The sequence below is a fragment of the Marmota monax genome, unplaced genomic scaffold, assembly GCF_021218885.2.
Source record: "Marmota monax isolate L192 unplaced genomic scaffold, Marmota_monax_Labrador192_F-V1.1 WCK01_AAM20220418_F8-fsc00023, whole genome shotgun sequence".
Classification (NCBI taxonomy): Eukaryota; Metazoa; Chordata; class Mammalia; order Rodentia; family Sciuridae; genus Marmota; species Marmota monax.
Window position 1 is genome coordinate 15,128,681 of NW_026692907.1, and position 20,875 is coordinate 15,149,555.

General features: G+C 33.0%; 1 protein-coding gene across 3 annotated transcripts in view; it reads right to left on the minus strand.

Annotated features, from left to right (window-relative positions):
- Positions 1 to 20,875, minus strand: part of Dnai4 (dynein axonemal intermediate chain 4) — a 128,985-nt gene that overhangs the window by 88,375 nt on the left and 19,735 nt on the right. For all 3 annotated transcript variants that reach the window (XM_046451049.2, XM_058581577.1, XM_046451048.2), the window contains 4 exons: positions 14,912 to 15,096; positions 13,409 to 13,521; positions 8,975 to 9,131; positions 5,814 to 5,953 (listed from right to left, as the gene is read on the minus strand). In XM_046451049.2, the coding sequence (XP_046307005.1) occupies positions 5,814 to 5,953; positions 8,975 to 9,131; positions 13,409 to 13,521; positions 14,912 to 14,931 (430 nt within the window). In that variant the 5' untranslated portion in view covers positions 14,932 to 15,096. The remainder of the gene's footprint in view (positions 1 to 5,813; positions 5,954 to 8,974; positions 9,132 to 13,408; positions 13,522 to 14,911; positions 15,097 to 20,875) is intronic.

The window sequence follows — 20,875 nt, forward strand, 5'->3', positions numbered from 1 at the left end:
CCTTACACAGCTCCATCCCACCACTTTATGTTGTTTTCAAAATTATGTTTACACATTATATGCCCATTAACATAGTCTTATGTTAGTCTTATAATTATTGTTTTTCTTTTGGAGAGTGGGTACTGGGGATTGAACTCAGGGGCAGTCAACCACTGAGTCCTTTATGAGTCACTTTTCTATTATTGCTTTCAAGATTTTTCTCTTTTGACAGTTTAATTATCTAGTGTCTCTACCTGGATGTCATTGTTTATCCTTCTTATAGTTTGTTGACCCTCTTGGAAGTGCAGATTTATGTCTTTTATCAAATTTGAAAAGACTCTGGTCATTTCTTCTTCAAACATTCTTTGCATCCTTTATCTCCTTCCTCTCTGAGAGTGACATTATGTATATATAGCCATGCTTATGGTATCTCATGGGTCCCTTAGTGTTGCTCACTTTTATTTTTTTCTTTCTGCTACACAGGTTAGAATTTTTAAATTGATCTATCTTTAAGAATCAATGATTATTTCACCATCTTGCTCAAATCTACTATTGAAAACTCCAGTTTTTCCAGTTCAGTTATTATACTTTCAATCTCCAGAATGATTCTTTTTACAATTTCTTTTTATTGATATTCTTTATTTGTTCATATATCATTCTCTTCATTTACTTTAGATGTTTGTCATAGTTTCATTTAGCTCTATTAACATATCAAATGTAATTGATCTAAATTTTTGTTTAGTTAAGTCCCATCTCTGTTTCCTCATGGAGAGTTTGTTAATTTATTCTTTAAATGAGCCACAATTTCTTGTTTCCTTGTATCTTTTATAATTTCTTGTTTAAAACTGAAAATTTAAATTATTATTTTAATTCCAGAAACCAGATCCTTTTGTGGGGGGAGGGGTACCAGGGATTGAACTCAGGGATACTTGACCACTAAGTAACATCCCCAGCCCTATTTTGTATTTTATTTAGAGGCAGTGTCTCACTGAGTTGAGTAGTGCTTTGCCATTGCTGAGGCTGGCTTTAGACTTGTGATCTTCTGCCTCAGCCTCCCAAGCCACTGGAATTACAAGTGTGTTACCACTGCGCCCTGCCAGAAATCAGATTCTTTATGCTCTTTGTTTTTAATAGTTTTCTGAGGATAATAATTGTTTGCTTAGCAAATTTTAAAAACAAAAATTTTGTAGAATTCTGTGTTCTCTGTCTTATGTTATCTCAGAACTCTTTGTTCTTTATCTTGTGGTAAGCTACTGTCCTATCAAAAATTTCCTTGAATTCCTAGATCTCCCCTCAACCACCTCTCTCAAAAAATGCTTTTTAACTAAAAAAAGAAGAAAAAGAAAATAAATCAATTCCCAATCTTTGCAGATATGCTCTCTGTATTGGGACTTTCCTTCAATGTGTGGCCAAGCTATTTATAACTTTTCCTTAGCCTTCACTTCCTGTGCGTACTGAGCCTAGAAGTCAGTTAAAGGTAAAGACTTAGGATCTTCTCATATTCTTTTGGAGAATGTATTCTAATACCCAAAGCATGTACGAAACTTTTCAAATTCCCCTGTATTTCCAGGCCTTGCTCAATACTCTAATTTCCAAAACAAACTCATCCGTACACTTTCCTTCACAGGGTTTGAGATATCCCTTGTTTGGTTAAGTTATATACTCTTGCCACAAGTAGCAGTGAGTTTTTTATGACAACTTCTCCAAATTCTCTTTTGTGAAATGCTAGTATCCTCATATAATTTTCTTTTGGTTACTTCTGACATATTTTAATACATATTTGTGTCATTGTATATGTTTATTTTTCTTAGAATGTTTTAGCTGTGAATGGATAATTATGAGTATAATGCATTCTACTATTGTCATGTATGTAAGAAAAAAATAAATAAAAATAAAAAGTAAAAAAAAAAAAAAAGAATGTTTTTGAAGAATGCCCTATGTACAGCTGCTTTATTGCTTGATAGAGTTTTGAGTTTGGTGATAAAAAGAAAACTGCTTTGTCTCAGTCCTTCAGGTAACCCCAAGACAGTTAAAGAAAACAAACTTAATTCTTTGAGATAAGATTCCCTTCGAGAATAAGATAGGCCAAGGTCTCATACTGCAAAGGTGGGTTATTGCCTTTAATACTACCACTATGTGGGGTGTGGTGGCACACATCTTCAATCCCAGCTACACGTGAGGCTGGAGGACGTGGATCATAAGTTTGGGCAACTTAGCAATTCCTTGTCTCAAAAAATAAAAAGAAATTTGGGATGTAGCTCAATGGTAGAGTGCCCCTGAGTTCAATTCTTTGCACAAACACACACAAAAAGACCACCACCTTAGAGGGAGTGAGGAAAAACAAGTGAAGATGCCACAAAAATTTCCTAGCAATGTTAAACAGCTTTTGTCTTTTATTGCTAAGAGTTAATGGGGTGCTTTTAATAAATCTTTTATGTTTCGTACATTTTACTTCTTTAGAACTCACTTTTCCTTCAACATTTTAATGTCACAATTTTCAAAGATCTAGCAAAATTTTGAAAGAATTTAAAACTAGTACCAATGTATTTCATTACCTAAGTTCTCTGATTACCTTTCTACATACTTCCTTTATTGCCTATTAAGTTGCTTTTTTCTTGATTCAGCTCTTGCTTGGTTGCTATAGACCTTTGACTATTTTCTAGAATTCTGACAACAGTTCTTTTTTTTTGGTGGTGCCAGGGATTGAACCCAGGGCCTTGTGCATGCGAGGCAAGCACTCTGCCAATTGAGCTATATCCCCAACCCCAAGAGTTCATTTTTTCTCATTTTTTTTTTTGACATTTCTTTGGAGGAACATATTGCTGGAACCACCTATTCTGCCATCTTTGCTAATGTCATCATAAGACTATTTGTTAGTTAATGCTCTTGAGGTATCTGCTATAGTCTAGAATAGCCTCAAAAGCCTATGTGTTAAAGGCTTGGTAACCAGCATGTGGCACTATTGGGAAGTGGTGCAAACTTTGGGAGGTGGGACCTACTGGAAGGAGTTTAGTCAGTCAGAATGTTCTTGAAGGAGATATTGGGATGCTTGGTCTCTCCTTCGTATTTTGCTTTCTGTCTGCCATGAGGTGAACAGAGCTCTCCTTCCACATGATCCTGACACCATAGGCCCAAAGCACCAGGGCCAGGTGATTTTATATATATATATGTATGTATCCAAAGTAAATCTTTCTTACTTATAAGTTAATAATCTCAGGCATTTGTCACAACAGCAAAAAACTGATTTTTAATAAAGTCCTAAGTAGATATTAATATTTCATACAAATAATGATCACTTGGTTTTCTCCTTAAAAATATTAATGTTCTACCAGGCACCGTGGCACATTCCTATAATCCCAGTGGCTCGGGAGGCTGAGGCACTAAGCAACTCAGTGGGACCCTATCTCTAAATAAAATACAAAGTAGGGCTGAGATGTTACTCAGTGGTTGAGTACCCCACCCCCACAAAAAAAAGAATATTAATGTTCTATATCTGTTCTTGTCTTACCACCAAAGTTGAAAATGCCAATACAAATGAAAGATTACTATAATAGTGGTATGCTTTTCTGGTTCCTATATTTCCATGGGGATTATCTCAGTTAATATTGAAACAAAATGTTTACTTTTTATTTCAAATATTTTATCAAGAAAGATCCTACCATGTCTTTACAGATAACTATATCAAGACTGAATCTGAATATATTAAATGCTTTTTATCTTTTTGTAAGAGATATTAATCTTCTGCCCTCAGTACTCCTCATTCTAGGGTTTTCAAAGCCAGACTGGCATATACACCATTAGTACTCTGATCTTCAGGCCTTCAAACCATACTATCAGTTTTCCTGGGTTTACAAATGATAATTCATGGTACTTCTCAACCTCCATAACCATATAAGCCAATACCTTATAAAAAAAATCTTTTTATACAGATATATGTTACTTAAAAACAGTTACAAATTAAGAAAGTTATGATATCATTAGGTAATATAATCTAATTCAATTATCATCATATATGTGGTCCATCACTGATTGAAACATGGTTAGCACTGCATGACTATGTGTGTACATGTGTGTGTGCACCTTATTGATTCCATTTCTCTAAAGAATCCTGCCCAATGTACACATATTATAAATTACTCTCATATTTATGGATTAAGCCTCTAAGAAGATCCTTGATGTGGGCTATATTAGGGGGCTTAGGGATTATTCTTTGGTAAAAACTTTCGCATTACTTCAATTATCAAGTAGAATTCTGTCATTTTTTTTTTAAAGAAAGAGTGGGAGAGAGAGAGAGAGAGAGAGAGAGAGAGAGAGAGAATTTTTTAATATTTATTTTTTAGTTCTCGGCGGACACAACATCTTTGTTTGTATGTGGTGCTGAGGATCGAACCCGGGCCGCACGCATGCCAGGCGAGCGTGCTACCGCTTGAGCCACATCCCCAGCCCGAATTCTGTCATTTTTTGAGCAGTTTTGATAATTTTGAGTTCTATAAAGAATGATTCTTTCCTTTATTTTTAAATCTATTAGTAAAAGTAGCAACAAAGAACTCCTTAATCATAAATCCTAGAATTAGACTTACCAAATACAGCTTAATAGCTACAGACCTCTCCATGTTGAGTAATCTCTCTTTAAAATTTGTAGCCTGGAGAAGCCAATCTGAATCATATTTTCTGCTGCCTGCAGGGTACCAGGAAAAGGAAAGCAAGGAACCATGCATATCCACATTTCTACTCCCTAACTGATCAATTAGGTAAGTCACACCTTTATTCCTAGGTAGAAATGAGTAAGAGAATAACAGTGGAGATGAACACACTCATTTATACTCTCTCAAATAAAAGAAAATATTAGGAATAGGGAATAAATGCTCCCACCTGTAAGACAGATTAGGCAAGATACACACACACGTTTGCCTCATCTATTTCTACAAATGATGTAATAATTTTTGTTTCTCTAGGTGTAAAACTAATCCATTAATAAAAATGTTTTTATTAAAAACTGATTAAATGTTTTTGCTAGAAGTTCATTTTAATCTTTTAAAAAATTTGTTTATAGTTTTGTTGAGTAGTAAAGGCAGTTAAGATCATCTGTAACCTTCCTTATAAGTATTCCTTTGGTCATACAGGAATGTTCTATATCTGTTCTTGTCTTACCACCAAAGTTGAAAATGCCAATACAATGATGAAAGATTACTGTAATAGTGGTATGCCTTTCTGGTTCCTATATTTCCATGGGATTATCTCAGTTAATATTGAAATGAAATGTTTACTTTTTATATACAGATTTTTGGCTATAAAATATTCTCAAGGATGTTAATTTGTAAAAATTGAGAGAGTAGTGCAGTCATTAAGAACATAGGCTCTGGAGTAAGAACAAGTTAGCTAATTTCTTTTTTGCCTATTTCCTCATCTACAAAATGTGCAATAATAATAGTGCCTAACACATAGAGTTGTGAGAATTAAACCAGATAACATACATGAAAGGCCTAAAATAATGTCTAGAACATTTAAAATGTTAATTGTGGTAGATATTCTTTGTGACATACTAAATAATAAATTTATAAATCTTTCATGAACAACTGAAGAGTACAGAATACTATGATAGAGTATACAAAAAATCAAGATTGAGTTATGTTATTCAAATCTATATCTTTATTACTTGTTACCTTATTTTTCAAATTCTGAAAACTATAGATCACAGTACATAATTACTACTGTGAATTGTCCAAATTATTCTATTTTTGCTCTCTATATTTCAACATTTATTTGTTGATTGTCAGACTCAAGGAGCATATACGAAAACATAGTAGTTTATCAAGGAGAATAAAACAAATTACCTTTGTCTTCTGTTATGATTTTATCACACTGAACATCTTTATTCTTTGGTGCACCATTAAAAGTCTGCATCATCCTTTCAACATATAAGTCATTGCCTAATCTATTTTTACAAAGGCTTTCATAATTCTTATTTCCTTGGCTGTAAAAATTAAAGTAAAACCAACTCATTAATAAAAATCAATTATAACTGCACATATTCTGTATGTATGTCACCATTCTCCATTTATGTCCTCAGCATCTAGATCTAGGATTTGTTACTTCTGTTTATTCTTATTCATAATGAATTATTTCTTTATTGGTTTGATGCATTTTTTACTTGATATTATTATCATTAATGTGGCTATACCAAAAAGTGAAGTCAGAGTTCAAAAATATTCTTCAGAAAAGATTAACTGACTTCCAAAGGATGCTTTTACACTGTACCTCTCAACATCTGGACTACTTTCAGTATCCATCAGTAATATACTAGCACTATCTCTATAGAGGTTTTAATAAGTTCTCTATAGAACTTTAATGTAAATATATAAAGTTATATACTCCTTCAAAATACTACTTTTGTGACATCCTCAAAGCATATTTACAGAATTGGTCAGTTCTTAGAACTTTTTTTAAAATTTCATTTTTTTTTTTTTTTTTTTGCTCTGAGGAATTTAGAAATGTGTTTTCTAACTTCCAAATGCGTATGTGAATGTCTTTTAATTGTGGCTTATATTAGTGTTGTTGTTGTTGTTTTTCTTACTGTACTGCATTGTTAGAGAATTTAATCTATTTGATTCTACTTCTTTAAAATTTTTGAGACCTTGCTTCATGGATGTTCCATATTCTCAAAAAGAATGTGTTCTCTAACTGTTAAGGGCAGAGGTATGTTAAGTGTAGAGGTCATTAAGATTTTGTTCAAATTTTCTGCATATATACTACTTTATTTCCTGGTTGACCTATCAATGATTAAGAGAGGTGGTAAAATCTGCTATGTGTAATGATACTTATCAGGTTTCCAATTTTATTCTCTATATACTGAGATTATTTTATTAGGAGTATTTAAGTTTATGCTTATACCTTTATACTATTGAGTGACCTTTGCCTCTGATAGGTATTGTCAATTTGTTTCTTTGAAGTGATAAAAGTTTTTTTTTTCCTATATTTTTCTTCTATTTTAAAAATATCCTCTTTGTATTTGGTATTCTGGAGTAGTACAATGCACTGAATGTTTTTTATAGCTTTCTTATTTATTCCTATTTCTGTGAAATGGTGTCTCTCAATAGTTGAGAAAGTCATTATGACTCTGACCAGTACCTCCATTTAATTCTTTGTTTTGCTCTTTCTAACTGTATTAGACATATATCAGACCATTTTATTCTACTATAAACATAAACATATTTTTAACTTTTTTATACTTTGTTATTTTGTATAATTTATCAGATCTATTTTCTAATTTATTAAATCTCTAATCAATTATGCTTACCATGTTGCTGTTTATTTTTAACAATCATATAAATATACTTTATTATAAAGTTCTTTTTCCAAACATGAGTCACAAATTTGATAGTTTCTTAATGTTAATGATGTTTTAACTCTTGCTTAAATATTTCACACATATATTATATATCTGATAACATCATTATCCACAGCCCTCAGTGTCTAGATCTAGGATTTGTTACTTCTGTTTATTCTTATTCATAATAAATTGTTTCTTTATTGGTTTGATGTATTTTTACCAAATTCAATCTGAGGAAACAGTAAGAGCCTGAATGGGGTATGCTTTCCTCCACAGATTTGTGTTTGCTTCTGAAAACAGCTAGCATTCCTAGTAATTTAGGATCTCTTAAGATAATTAAGGTGCTTTTCTCTCCCCTTTATTTTCAAAGAGATAGAGTCTCACTGTGTTGCTCAAGCAGCCCTGAACTCCTGAGCTAGGTTGTTTTTCTTTTCTTTTCTTTTTGTTAATTTTGGGGATTGAACCCAGACCCTCATTATTCTAAGTACACATCTACTATCGAGCTACATCCTCAGGCCCCTTTTGTGGGGGTCCTAGGTACACTTTCCCTTACTTTGTATAAGCCGGTAAAACTATGTTATTCATGACCTAATTCTATTAAACTTTAGAGTCCAAATAATTTTATAATTTTTTATACTTTGGGGAGGGCAATGTCCTAAAATTATTTTAGCAATAGATTTTATAGCATTATGAATCACATTTAAATGACATTTGGGATGAAATAATCTGAATAATTGTATTAATACTCTATATAGACTATATTAATTTCAGACAGAAAAGACTTCAGAGCAAGAAAAAAAATCAGAGATAAAAAGGGGCATTACAAAATCATAAAAGAGCCAATTCTCCAAGAATATACAATAATCTTTAATATGTTTGCGTCTAACAACACAGCATCAAATACATGAGGCAAGAATTAATAGTGTACTTATACTCATTAATAAAGAGAAATAAAAAACCTGCTTCAATAGACTAAACTCCTTTACTTCCCCCATAATATTTTCCTTTAAGTCTTAAATATAAAAATGTCAGTTCTTTCTTTTTAATTTATGTGTGCATAAAATATAGTTAAAATCTATATTGAGACTTCTTTATTGCCTTTATTTTTGTCTTAGAAAGTCACATAATTTTTTAAGTTTAGTTAATTGACAAATAATATGCACAAATATATGGGCAAAATGTAGTGCTTTGATATATATATATATATATATATATATATATATATATATACTACTTTATCTGACTTTGTTTGATAAAATCAGAGTAAGTAGTATATCTGTCATATCAAACATTTATTATATCTTTGTGGTGAGAACATTCAAAATCTTCTCATCTAGCTATCTGGAAATACACATTGTTAATTATAGTCACCCTACTGTACAACAGAACACCAGGATTTAATCCTACTATCTAACTGTAACTTTGTACCTATTGATTAACATCTCCTCTATCACCTTCAAAAGTTCACCTGATTATTAAATATGGTAAAACCATGGATATTTCCTCTATGAAAATTTACATATAATATAAACATAATTTCACAGGGCACATACAGTTAGTGTATATTCAGAAATCCCCCAAGGACCCTTCATAGAAACAAGGTACAGAACCCCTGCTTTAGCATCTGACATATAGAAGCAATGTAGACAGTTGAACTATACATACGTTACTTTCTCAGCTTCTTCAGATTCTACAGAGATCGTAACTGTTGGCAAGTCAAAAAATCGTAGCATTTCCGACTCTGTAAGTATTATCTCTATATTCTTCTCAAGGTCTTCTTTTGTTATAGTTGTTTCAGGCACTGCCCTCATAACTCGTAAATCTGAAATACATAATAAAAATCATTAACTAATTCATATTTTTATTTTGCATTTTTTCCTAATTGCCAAAATATATGATGAGTCATATGTTGCAGGTGACCTTATATGATAAAGGAACAGCCCATGTTTTGAAATATAGTATATTCTACTTCTCTGAAACCAAACTGCATCTTACAGCCCATAAAGTGTCTTCTTTGCTGACTGTAGCTATCAAGCCTAGACTAATCTTATATCCAGTCATAACTAACTCCAAGGGAATCCCCATTATAACTGTTCCACAATATTAACAGGGATTCTGGACTGACTGACTATTGGTACTACTCTTGCAGAATGTGGGCATAAGTTTACTTGGGGGGATATAGCATGTAACCCTTCTGTAAGCCCTGAAGTTAATTTCTAGTCTATATCTACAACAATCTTCTTATTGTCTTTTGATTTAGATTATAGATAACCTCAAATCATCTTCATAGAAAGAAGTGTTGAAATCCACTAAATGGCCCAAGTCATAGGGAACTACACTAAGAACTCTATTTGGAATTGAACTCAACACTACACACAAACTGACAGACATGGTCAAGAGAAGGCTGCTTACTTAAAGAGGGCCTTCATCTTAAAGTGAAAGAAAGTTCCATTCCAACAAATGCATTAATCTCAACATAGAAACAGAAGAAATATGAAAAACAAAACAAGGCTTATCTGAAAGTTAAGTACTCCCTAGAAACTGATTCCAAAGGACTGTAGGACAAAGAATTCAAAAGATTGATTTTTAAAATAATCAATGTATTCAAAGAGTATATGAATAAATAGCTGAATGAATTAAGAAAGACAATGCAGGATATGAAAGAGCAATTCAATAAGAGATATAGATTCTAAAAAAGAACCAAACACAAATCTTGGAAAACACTCAGTTGGAAGCCTCATCAATGGATTAGATTAAAAAAATAAATAAATAAAGAATATCAGGATTTGAAAATAAGCTCATCACATTTAGAGAATAATAGAGAAAATACAAAACAACTATGAACAGCATACAAGATCTCTGGGACAACATTAAAAAATCAACCATACAACTCATACAATTTGATGAGTAAGTCAAACTACAGGCTAATGAATGATACAGAAAACCTATTCAATGAAATAACATCAGAAAAATTCCAAGTTTGGGAATTACATGGACATCTAGGTATTGTAGGCATTTAGAACATAAAACTGACAAGACCAGAAAACAATCTGCATGACATATTACAGTTAAACTGCCAAAAGAATAGAACAAAGAAAGAATGTTAAAAGCAATGAGTATGAAGTCAGTTGTAAAGATCAAACCATCAGAATAATAGCAGAATCTCTCAACAGAAACTCAAAAGGGCAAGGCATGGAATGATATGGCTTAATAGCCCTGAAAGAAAATAACTACCAACCTAAATTACTAAATCCAGATTTTTATGGTTTGGATATGAGGTGTCTCCCAAAACCTCCTGTAAATGTAGGCATATTCACAGGTAAAATTATTAGACTATGAGCGCTCTAATCTCATCAGTTCATCCTACTTTGAGTGCTAACTATAGACTAGCATGGCGTGGCTGGAAAAGGCATCTCACAGGAATAGAGGGCATGATCTGGAAGGGTGCATCTTCCATGTGACCCCCCCTCCCATTTCTTCTCCTGAGCCTGCCATGAGCTAAGGAGCTTTCCTCCACTGGGCTCTTCCCCCATGATATGCTGCCTCAACTTGGGTCCACAGCAATGGAATCAGTCATCTACAGATTGAGACCTATGAAATCATGAGCCCCAAATAAACTTTTCCTCCTTTATTTGTTCTTTTGGTCACAGCAATGGAAAAGATTAATAAAACACAGCTGTTGTCCTTCAGATTCAAAGAAGAAATAAACTCTCCAAGCATAAAATAAAAAGATTCATGACCACTAAATGGACATTACAGAAGATGCTTAAAGGAATCAGATAAGGAAGCAAGGTAAACATAACCACGACAGCATGGTAAAGAATAAAGCTTACTAGATGAGTAGGTAAACAAATGAGAAGCAAGAAAGAATCAAACAAAATTATTTCAATAAACCATTCATTCATTGAGGCCATCTAAAGAAAAACTGCATAAAATGCAGTTTGAGCCCTACCTTACAAATAAAACTAAAAGCATCCCTAATAATAAACTTCCTTCTGGTTATGCAACGAAACAATGGTTCTCAAACTTTAGCATGAATAAGAATCATTGAAGGACTTATTTAAGGTTTTACTAAATTTTTAAAAAATCAATAAATTTCTTATTTTAGAGTAGTTTCAGATGTATAGAAAAGTTGCAAGAAGGATGTTGGAATGTAATGGACATCATTATACAAAGTACACATATGAAGACTTGAATTGGATGTCAACATACTTTATATACAAACAGAGATTTGAAAAAACAATTACATTAATTGTAATGCAAAAAAACACAAAGTACATGTATAAAGGCAAAAATTGGCGAGAACACACTTTATATACAGAGATACGAAAAATTGTGCTCTATATGTGTAATAAGAATTGTAATGAATTCCATTGCTGTCATGTATTTAAAAAATAATAAAATCAATAAAAGATAAAAAAAGAAAAGTTGCAAGAATATTAGAGTTCCTGTATACCCTGCATTGAGTTTTCCCTTTTTAATACTATCTATCATATTTAATACAACTAAAGAAACTATATGGATACTTCATTATCATCTAAAGTCCATATTTTATTCCAAGTTTCTTAGTTTTTAACTGTCATTTTTCTCCTTCAGAATCTCCTCCAAGATATCTAACATTATATATAGCCATCATGTCCCCTTAGATTCCTCTAACTGTAACAGTTTCTCAGACTTGTTTTTGATAACTGAGTTTTGAGGAGTACTGGTCATACATGTATTTTGGAAAATGTGCTTCAGTTTCGATTTGCTTGATATTAAACACAGTTATGGGCATCTAGAGGAAGACTACAGAGGTAAACTGTCATTCTAATCAGATATTTAGGGTACATGTTATTAACATGACTTATCACTTATTAACCTTAACAACCAGGCTGAAGTACCATTTGTCAGGTTTTTCTGCTTTAAAGTTATTCTTCTCCTCCCCGCTATATACACTGTACTTTTAGAAATAAGTCAAAATGAAAAGTTCCACTTTCTTGAGGAAGGAATGTCTACATTATTTATCTAGAAATCTTCTGTAAAACTGATAAATCAGCATACTGTAGCAATATAGCCATCTCAATGTTTATAGCAGCACAATTCACAATAGTCAAATTATGAATTCAACAATATGCCCATCAATAGACAAATGGATTTAAAAATTGTGGTACATAGACAAAATGGAGAATTTTTTTTTTAGTTGTAGATGAACACAATACCTTTATTTTATTTATTTATTTTTATGTGGTGCTGAGGATTGAATCCAATGTGTCACCCATGCTAAGCAAGTGCTCCAGCACTGAGCCACAACCCCAGCCCACGAACATCTTGCTGAGTAAAATAAGCCAGTTTCAGAAAATCAAGGGTTGAATATTTTATCTCATATGTAGAAGCAAAATAAAGGAGAGGAGGAGGGGAGGATTGGTATCATAAAGACATAGGGAAGATCAGAGAGAAGAAGATGGAGGAGAGGAGGGATGAGAAAGGGGGAGGAAATGCAGAATGAATTTTTTAAAATAAAAAATGTGCTATGTGAATATGTAAATGTACCATAGGAATTTCACCTTTATGTGTAAGTAGAAAGAAACAATCAAAAATAAATAGATGAGCAAAAAAGAAGATCAGGAGAATGGGAAGAGAGGAAAATTAATTGAAATTGAATTGCATGCATATATGAATTTGTTAAGATAACCCAACCAACTACTATGTTGTTAACTATAATGCTCTAATAAAAAAGAAAGAAAAAAGAATTCTTCCATAAAGATTAGTCTAATCTGTTTCTTTTATTCATTCATTTATATCAGTATGGATTTATAGTGTTTATTTTAGTGATGGATCCAATATGTTTATTATTTGTTGGTTATTTGAGATAAAAAGAAATATGGAAATGATTTCTAATAGCTACCAGAGATACCATGGGAGTATCTATCTACCTATTTATAAATATAATTAAGACATGGAAGGATTCTACAATGGTATCAGATTGTGACAAAATAATTTAATAGCTTTAAAAATGTATGAAAACCTCATTGAAGGAGTTTTGGGAAAGGTATGAACAGAAATATCAGTGGAAATGAGTAGACACTGTACAATTAAAGACAGTAGTATTTTCATTACCTGTTAAACTAGATAGTCTTTCTCGTCTAAAGGATGGTTCTTCTATGTCTTCTGCTATTGATTCAGTTGTTGATATACTTGACTTAGAAATGGTACTGCTTCCTATAACTGATCTTTAACAATATTAATAACATTGACATTTAATAACATTACTCAATTATTTAAATGTTCTTATGGACAATATATAAATTAGAATATATTACCAGAAGGGAGAAATCAAATATACTATAATCATATCAACAATATAAGTCAAAATAAGTTGATAAATTAACTTTTAAAACACTAAGTTGATTTTTTATCTTCTTTAGATAAAAAGTAATTCAAAATATATTTTAGACTAACACATGCCAGATGTATGTTTAAACAAATTCAATGTATTCCCAATGTATTTAGGACAAAAATCCAAAATATAGCCTACCATTCTCAACTTCTTCATCTCAATTCTCTCTTGCCTTAAGATTATTTTGTTGCTTGTCCATTTCTCAATCTTATAGAGCTCATCAGAGCCTCACCCTGAAGTATTTATCCTTTGATTTTTCACCTCCTTTCTGCTCATTATTCAAATTCCATCATAAAAATGTGATTTGTTCAATTTATAAAGATCCTCCCAAAACTAAATAAAAAACACATCTATGTACTCAGCAGGAGATCAATGGAAGAATCCAGAAATAATTTTCTTAAACATATGAACTTAACACCATTCCATGATATCACACAAATTTTATTTTTTATTTATAGTTTCAACTGCCCACTTAAAGAGTGGGTCAACTTTATTGGAATATTCTTTTGTTTTACCTTGCTTTCCCATGACTTTCACTGGCAAACTTGGGGGCAGTCTCTAGAGCAGTATATAATTGCTCTGTATTCAAAAATAAACTAGAAATCAAACCCTAGCAGAATAAGCAATTTCATGGGAAAGGGAGCAAAATGGAAAGCCACTCCCCTTCCCATAAAATATAGCATAAAAGAAGCTGAAGAAGATAAGGAAAAGTATCTAATGAGAATTTGCAATCAACCCTGTGTGATGTTAGCCCCTTATTTTGGTTCCCCGGGTATTCTTAAGTAAAATCTACATACTTTTTACAAACCTTTTCTTTTTTGCGGGGTTTACCGGGGATTGAACTCGGGGCACTTGACCCCAGGGCCACATCCCCAGCCCAATTTTGTATTGTACTTAGCGACAGGGTCTTTCAGAGTTGCTTAGCACCTCACTTTTGCTGAGGCTGGCTTTGAACTCAAAATCCTACTGCCTCAGTCTCCCAAGGTGCTGGGATTACAGGTGTGCGCTATAGCACCCGGCTCACAAACATTTTAATGTGGGAGTGCAGGAAATCAAATCATTCAGAGTTCTGCATCTAATTAAAACATAAGCAACATAGAGAAGGCACAATAGGAAAATAGGCTTTAGCTGAGAAACTAGAGGTAACTGCTATCTAAGTTATATATATGCAATTTAAATAAAAAGACAATATATATATATAAGGAGGAAGAATAGAACAATACCTTGTAAACTGCCCTAACATACTAGGATTTACTGTATTCTGATACAGGCTATAGGAAGAAATAAATTCTGATCCAAGTGATCCTTCTTGTGATGTCAGTAGTTTACTTGGTTTTGCTGTACCAACATGTGGGTCTGGACAATAAAGAGGTCGGGGAGTAACATCAATTCCATTTGCATCAAACACCTGTAGAAAATGGTATTTTTAAATTAAATAATTAAAAATGATGGGATTTCTAAATAACAGGACTTAGAAAATAGAAACAACTGTACTATAAAAAAAAGCTCATAGGATAAGATAAACAATAATAGAAAATTTTATACACAAAATTTCTTAACTAGGCATATATTTTTTAAAATCTTATGTTTTATCTATATATAATAAATAAGCCATGCATTACTTAATAATGAGGATATATTCTGAGAAGTGTTAAGTGGATTTTGTCATTGTTCAAAATACAGTAGTTACATAAACCTAGATGGTATAGGTGAATTACTCAATGTGGCCTCTCAGTGCAATCAAGAAACAGTACAAACACAAAACGTATGAGGCTGTGCTGGCATAATAGCCATGCTGTTTTACAGCAAACTTTGAAAAATAATTATAAAAAGTATTTAGCATAGTAAATACACAAACCAGTAACACGCTTATTATATTTTGTACTATACATAACTGTGGCACAATTGTAGGTTTGTTTACATCAGTATCACCACAAACAGCTAAGTAATGCTTTCCACTAAAATGTTACTATGGCTATGATATCAGCAGGTGATAGGAATTTTTCTGTTCCACTATAATCTTACGGACCATTGTCATAAATGCTGTCATTGACTCTTAAATTGGTATGCAGCACATGATGGCATTAATTGTGGGAAATAAGAAAGGTAGAAAGATATCCAGTTGTTAATATTTTAGCCTATGTAATTATTGTATGTACATGCTTTAAAAAATCCATTATTTTAAGTTAATATTTTATTCTCAATTTGTTATATATTTCTGGCTAATTTTTAATTCTTTTAATCATAAAATTTTAAATAGAAATATGTAATTAAAATAGAACTGCACACTTAAATAAAATAAAGCAAATATCTTGTAATCAGAACTAACATAAAATATTAGAACCCTGATAGCAACTCCAGAAATCACTCCCTAGTCTTAAACCCTTCCAGATTATAGTATTCTCTCTCGCTGATGATAATCATTAACTTAAAATTCTTTCTGCTTTTTGTTGTTTTATGGTGTGCTTCCTTAAACAATATATTTTTTAAAACCCATGTTGAAGTAAAATATACAGTACACCCATAAATTTACAGCTGACTTTTCAACAGAACACACACATAACCAGCATACAGATTCATAAACACAAAATTGCTTTATCACTGTGCCACATCTCCTGTATTTTCTATTTTGAGAAGGATCTCACCAAGTTACTGAGACTGGCTTTCAACTTATGATCCTTCTGTCTCAGACTAGCAAGTTGCGGGGATTACAACCATGTACCACTACTCCCGGGTGAATCCTTGTTATTTTTAGCCTTTAGTATTTTTGTATAAATTTTAGAATTATCTTGATAAATATATAAAAAAAATACAGATTTTGAGTGAACTGGCAAAAGATCTGTGAATCAAAATTTGCACATAATCTACATACTTAAACATGACCTTTCTATGCATGAAAATAATCTCTCTATTCTTTGGATCCCAATAAAAATTTTTAGTTTAAAAAATATCGGTATGTGCATCTTTTGTTATACTCTTACACAATTACTTGATACATTTTTTGTGCTATTACAAATATTACTCAAAATATCTGATTTTTAACTATTTGTTGCTTGCATGCAAATTCATATAAATATGTATTTGCTTTGTTTTTAAGTCTGATATCCAATAAACATTAATAATTCACTAGGTGACTTTAAATTTTATATGTAGATAATTCAGTAATCTACAAATACTCAATATTTTGCTTCTTTCTTTCCAGTTTTTACTTTCATTTCTTTTTGATGCCAAATTGAACTAAGACTTCCAAAAATGTTGGATAGAAGTGGCATTTTTTCCCCCAGATGTCTCCCCATTTGATACAATCATTTCTGCAGGACTTAACAGATACCCTAAATTCTATTAAGGAAGTTCCTCTTGATACCCAGTTTTTAAAAATTTTTGTGTAAATCATGAATATTCAATATTACCAGATATTCTGTATTGAGATAACCATATGCTTTTCTTTTTTTTCCTTCCCCCTTTAAGCTATCAATGTGTTGAATTACATTCTGGATTTTGAATGTGAAACCAATCTTGATTTCTTGGTATAAATCCAAGTTCCTTATGGTATATTATGCATTTTTGTTGTTATTAAATAGCATTTGCTATTATTTTATTGGCATATTATTTTCTTCATCTATGTTTGCATAGATGAATTATTATGAGAATATGGTTGTATTCATATTTTAATGTCAAAGTAACACTACACTCATAAAATGAGTTTTGAAGTACATCCACATTTTGTGTTCTGTTTTCATCCATATATGCTTGGCATGTATCGTAAGTAAAGCCATCTGGGCCTAGAATTATCTTTGAAAGAAGGTTTTCAAATTACTCATAAAATTTCTCTAATAGCTTCCACTTTTAAGGAATTTTTCCATTTTATCTAATTTTTAAAGTTCAAATTGGAATAATATTACATGTAATATGCACTAATTAATTCTTTAAATAGCTTTTAATATATATGATTGAGTTTGAGTATTTTCACAGATAAGTGCAACTATCACCACAATTAATTCCAAACATTTTTATCACTTCAAGAAGCCCTGTATCCTTTAATTATGACCCCTTAACCCTTGTCTGTCTCCTAGTCCTAGGCCAGCACTAATATACTTCAGGTTTCTACAGATTTCATATTCTGGACTTTGATATGAGTAGATTAATACACCATGGAATATTTTGTCACTGGTTGTCTCAATTATCATGTTTTCAAGATTCATCCATTTTGTGATATACATCAGTGTTTTATTCCTTTTCCTGCCTGAATAATAACCTATCATACAGATATATTACATTTGCTTAGCCCTTTTTTCATTGAAGGACCATTTCCATATTTTGGCTATTATGAATAATGCTGCTACAAACATTTATATACAACTTTGTTTGGGAACACTTTAATTTTTCATGGGGTATATATACCTAAGAGTTGGGCCCTAAGGTAAGTAAGACTGTTTAAACTTTTAAGGAACATTAAAGAAAACACACTTTTCAAAAATAACCAAATCATTTTACATTCCCACCCACAGTGTATGAGGGTTCTGATCTTCAAATCCTTACCAACCAATGTTATCTTACTCTAATTACAGCATCCTGGTGGGTGTGAGTTGGTTATAATTATGATTTGAATTTCTGATGATTAATATTAAGCAACTTTTCACATACTTTGTGACCATTTGTGCTTTCCTTGGAGAAATGAGTAATTAGATTATATACCCAAATTTTAATCAGGTTATTTGTTTATTGATGAGTGGCTAGTGTTCTTACATATTTTAGATAAAAGTCTATGTACCTACCCTGCCTCCATCTGTAGTTCAGCTCCGAGCTACTGTCCCTCTGTAAACATTACAATTCAAGACCAAGATTTTGCTGTCTATCCCTCTGGAGGTGGCTGGCATTCTCCCCTGAATGCGTATTACTTGTTTTACCCCAGAGCTTCACTTTCAAGGTGGCTAACATTCTCCTTTACACTCTCAAGATGGCCAGCAGTTCTCCCTTGAATGTGAATCAACTTTCTTAAACAAACCGGTCTCTGACTGGCACATGCTAAATTTTTTTTCTGTCACATATTCCAAGGACCTCTTATCTTGAGTTGAGGTTCTCCTCTCTGAGAACTCCTCTGGTTATAACCATACCACCTTTACTATCTTAATCATGGTTTTACTTTTTTTTTTGGAGCTATAATGTAACTTAGTCATTTTATTTTTTTTTTAATTTTTATTGTTGGTTGTTCAAAACATTACATAGTTCTTGACATATCATATTTCACACTTTGATTCAAGTGGGTTATGAACTCATGGTTTTACTTTGGTGAACAAATTTATAATAGCTACTTTGAGATCTTTTTTGTTAAATCTGACCATCTGATCCCTCTCACTGGCAGTTTCTGTTGTATGCTTTTTCTTGTGCATGGTTTGTGCTTTCTGTACTTCTGTCGAAAACTGGAGATTTTAGATGATGTATTATAGTAACTCTGGGTATTGGTACCTCCCTTTTCTTCAGAGCCTGATATTATTATTATCTTATTTGTTTAGTGATTGGTTGAATTATTTTATTGAAGCCTATATTCCTAGTATGGATTAACTATCCATTAAAAGATGATATTGAAGTCCTAGTTCACTGAGATGATAACCTTATTTGGAAACTGAGTCTTTGCAGATTTAACCAAGTCCAAATTATTGGAGTAAGCACTAACCCAATGACTGTTGCCCTTAAAAGGGGACATTTGAACACATATACACAGAGGGAAAAAAAAAAAAAACAAAAAAAAAAAAAAAACACATGGGGATAATGTGATATGTGATGATATTGGAGTGATGCCTCTACATGGAAAGGAATACCTGGAGCTACTAGAATCTAGAAGTGAAACATGAAACAAAACGTACCATTCAGACAGCACACCTTGATTTCAAATTTCTGACTCCCAGAACTAAGAGACAGTAAACTTCAATTATTTTTAAAAATTTCTTGTCCTTTGTTAAGGCAGTCCTAGGAAACTAATATCCCCCATCTCATTTCATAGCCCTTTGCTGTTGATTCTCAGTGAGATGGTATAGTTTGGGAATGTTCTGAGAGAATTAAGGTTCTGTTCCACTCTTTCCCTGTCCACACTCAGTTATTAATTGCTCTATTATTTTCAACAATGCCCTAGGGCATAAATGCCCTACAAATTAATCCAATCATGAAGTCTGATTTACCAAATATATCTTTAAAAGACTGTGATTTTAATGTCCCATCTAAAAAATCATTTTCTGATCCATTCAAAGTTAAATATTATGTACTTTTCTATATATGTTATGTTTTGATTAAATGTTTTAAAGTCTTTTGTTATGAGACAATTCTGATAATTAATTTGATGACATTTTCAAGAGTACATTGCAGGACTCTCCAAGATGGCCGCGAAGAGAGTGCATCACACCCCGTGTACCGCGTCAATGCGCAGGTGAATAACGAGTTAGAACGACAAAAAACTATCTTGCTAGGAATTTACAGCAAAATGGGGGTGCACCGAAACCTAGAGGAAGGATTTCCAGCACCGAGGTCCAGTAATTGAATCTCAAACATGAGCCAACTGTGCGACCGGAGATCCAGGCTGACTGATCCGAGCGGCCCGCCCCGCGGCTACAGAAGGTGGGGCGCCACCGAGAAGCGACCAGCAAGCAGAGAGAATCGTTGCTACGGATTCTGTGGAATCCTGCCAGCTGTGGCCTCACTGAGCCCCGGGCTGATTTCGGGATTTCAGGCGGGGAAGGAAACAGTCCAGTTCTATCCCCCACAACGGAAACTCCACCAAGGAAGCCAGCGGCCACCATCTTGGAGAGATGACATAACCACCGCCAGTCTCCGACAGATTGCAACAATAAAACAGGTGTGTGTTACTCAACCCATCTCCCATACAGCAGGGAATTCACATAAAATCTCTCCTAGGCTTTCCGGGGGAGGGATTATCAGAACGAGCCTGCATAAAGACGTGGGGAAAGCTAGAGACACCTGACCTCCAACTCCCCCTCCCATCAGCGGCGAAAACGAAACCTGTCTTGCCAGCGCTGGGGGAAGGGCAAGCGGGAAAAATCAAAACAATAGAGTGCCGGGGTTCCCAATAGCCACCCTCCACACACAGCAAACGGCAGGCCCAGAGTACAGTTTGAACTGCCGAGAGGCATCGCATAGGGGAAGACTGGGCTAGCAGGAGAAGCCAGGACTAGCAG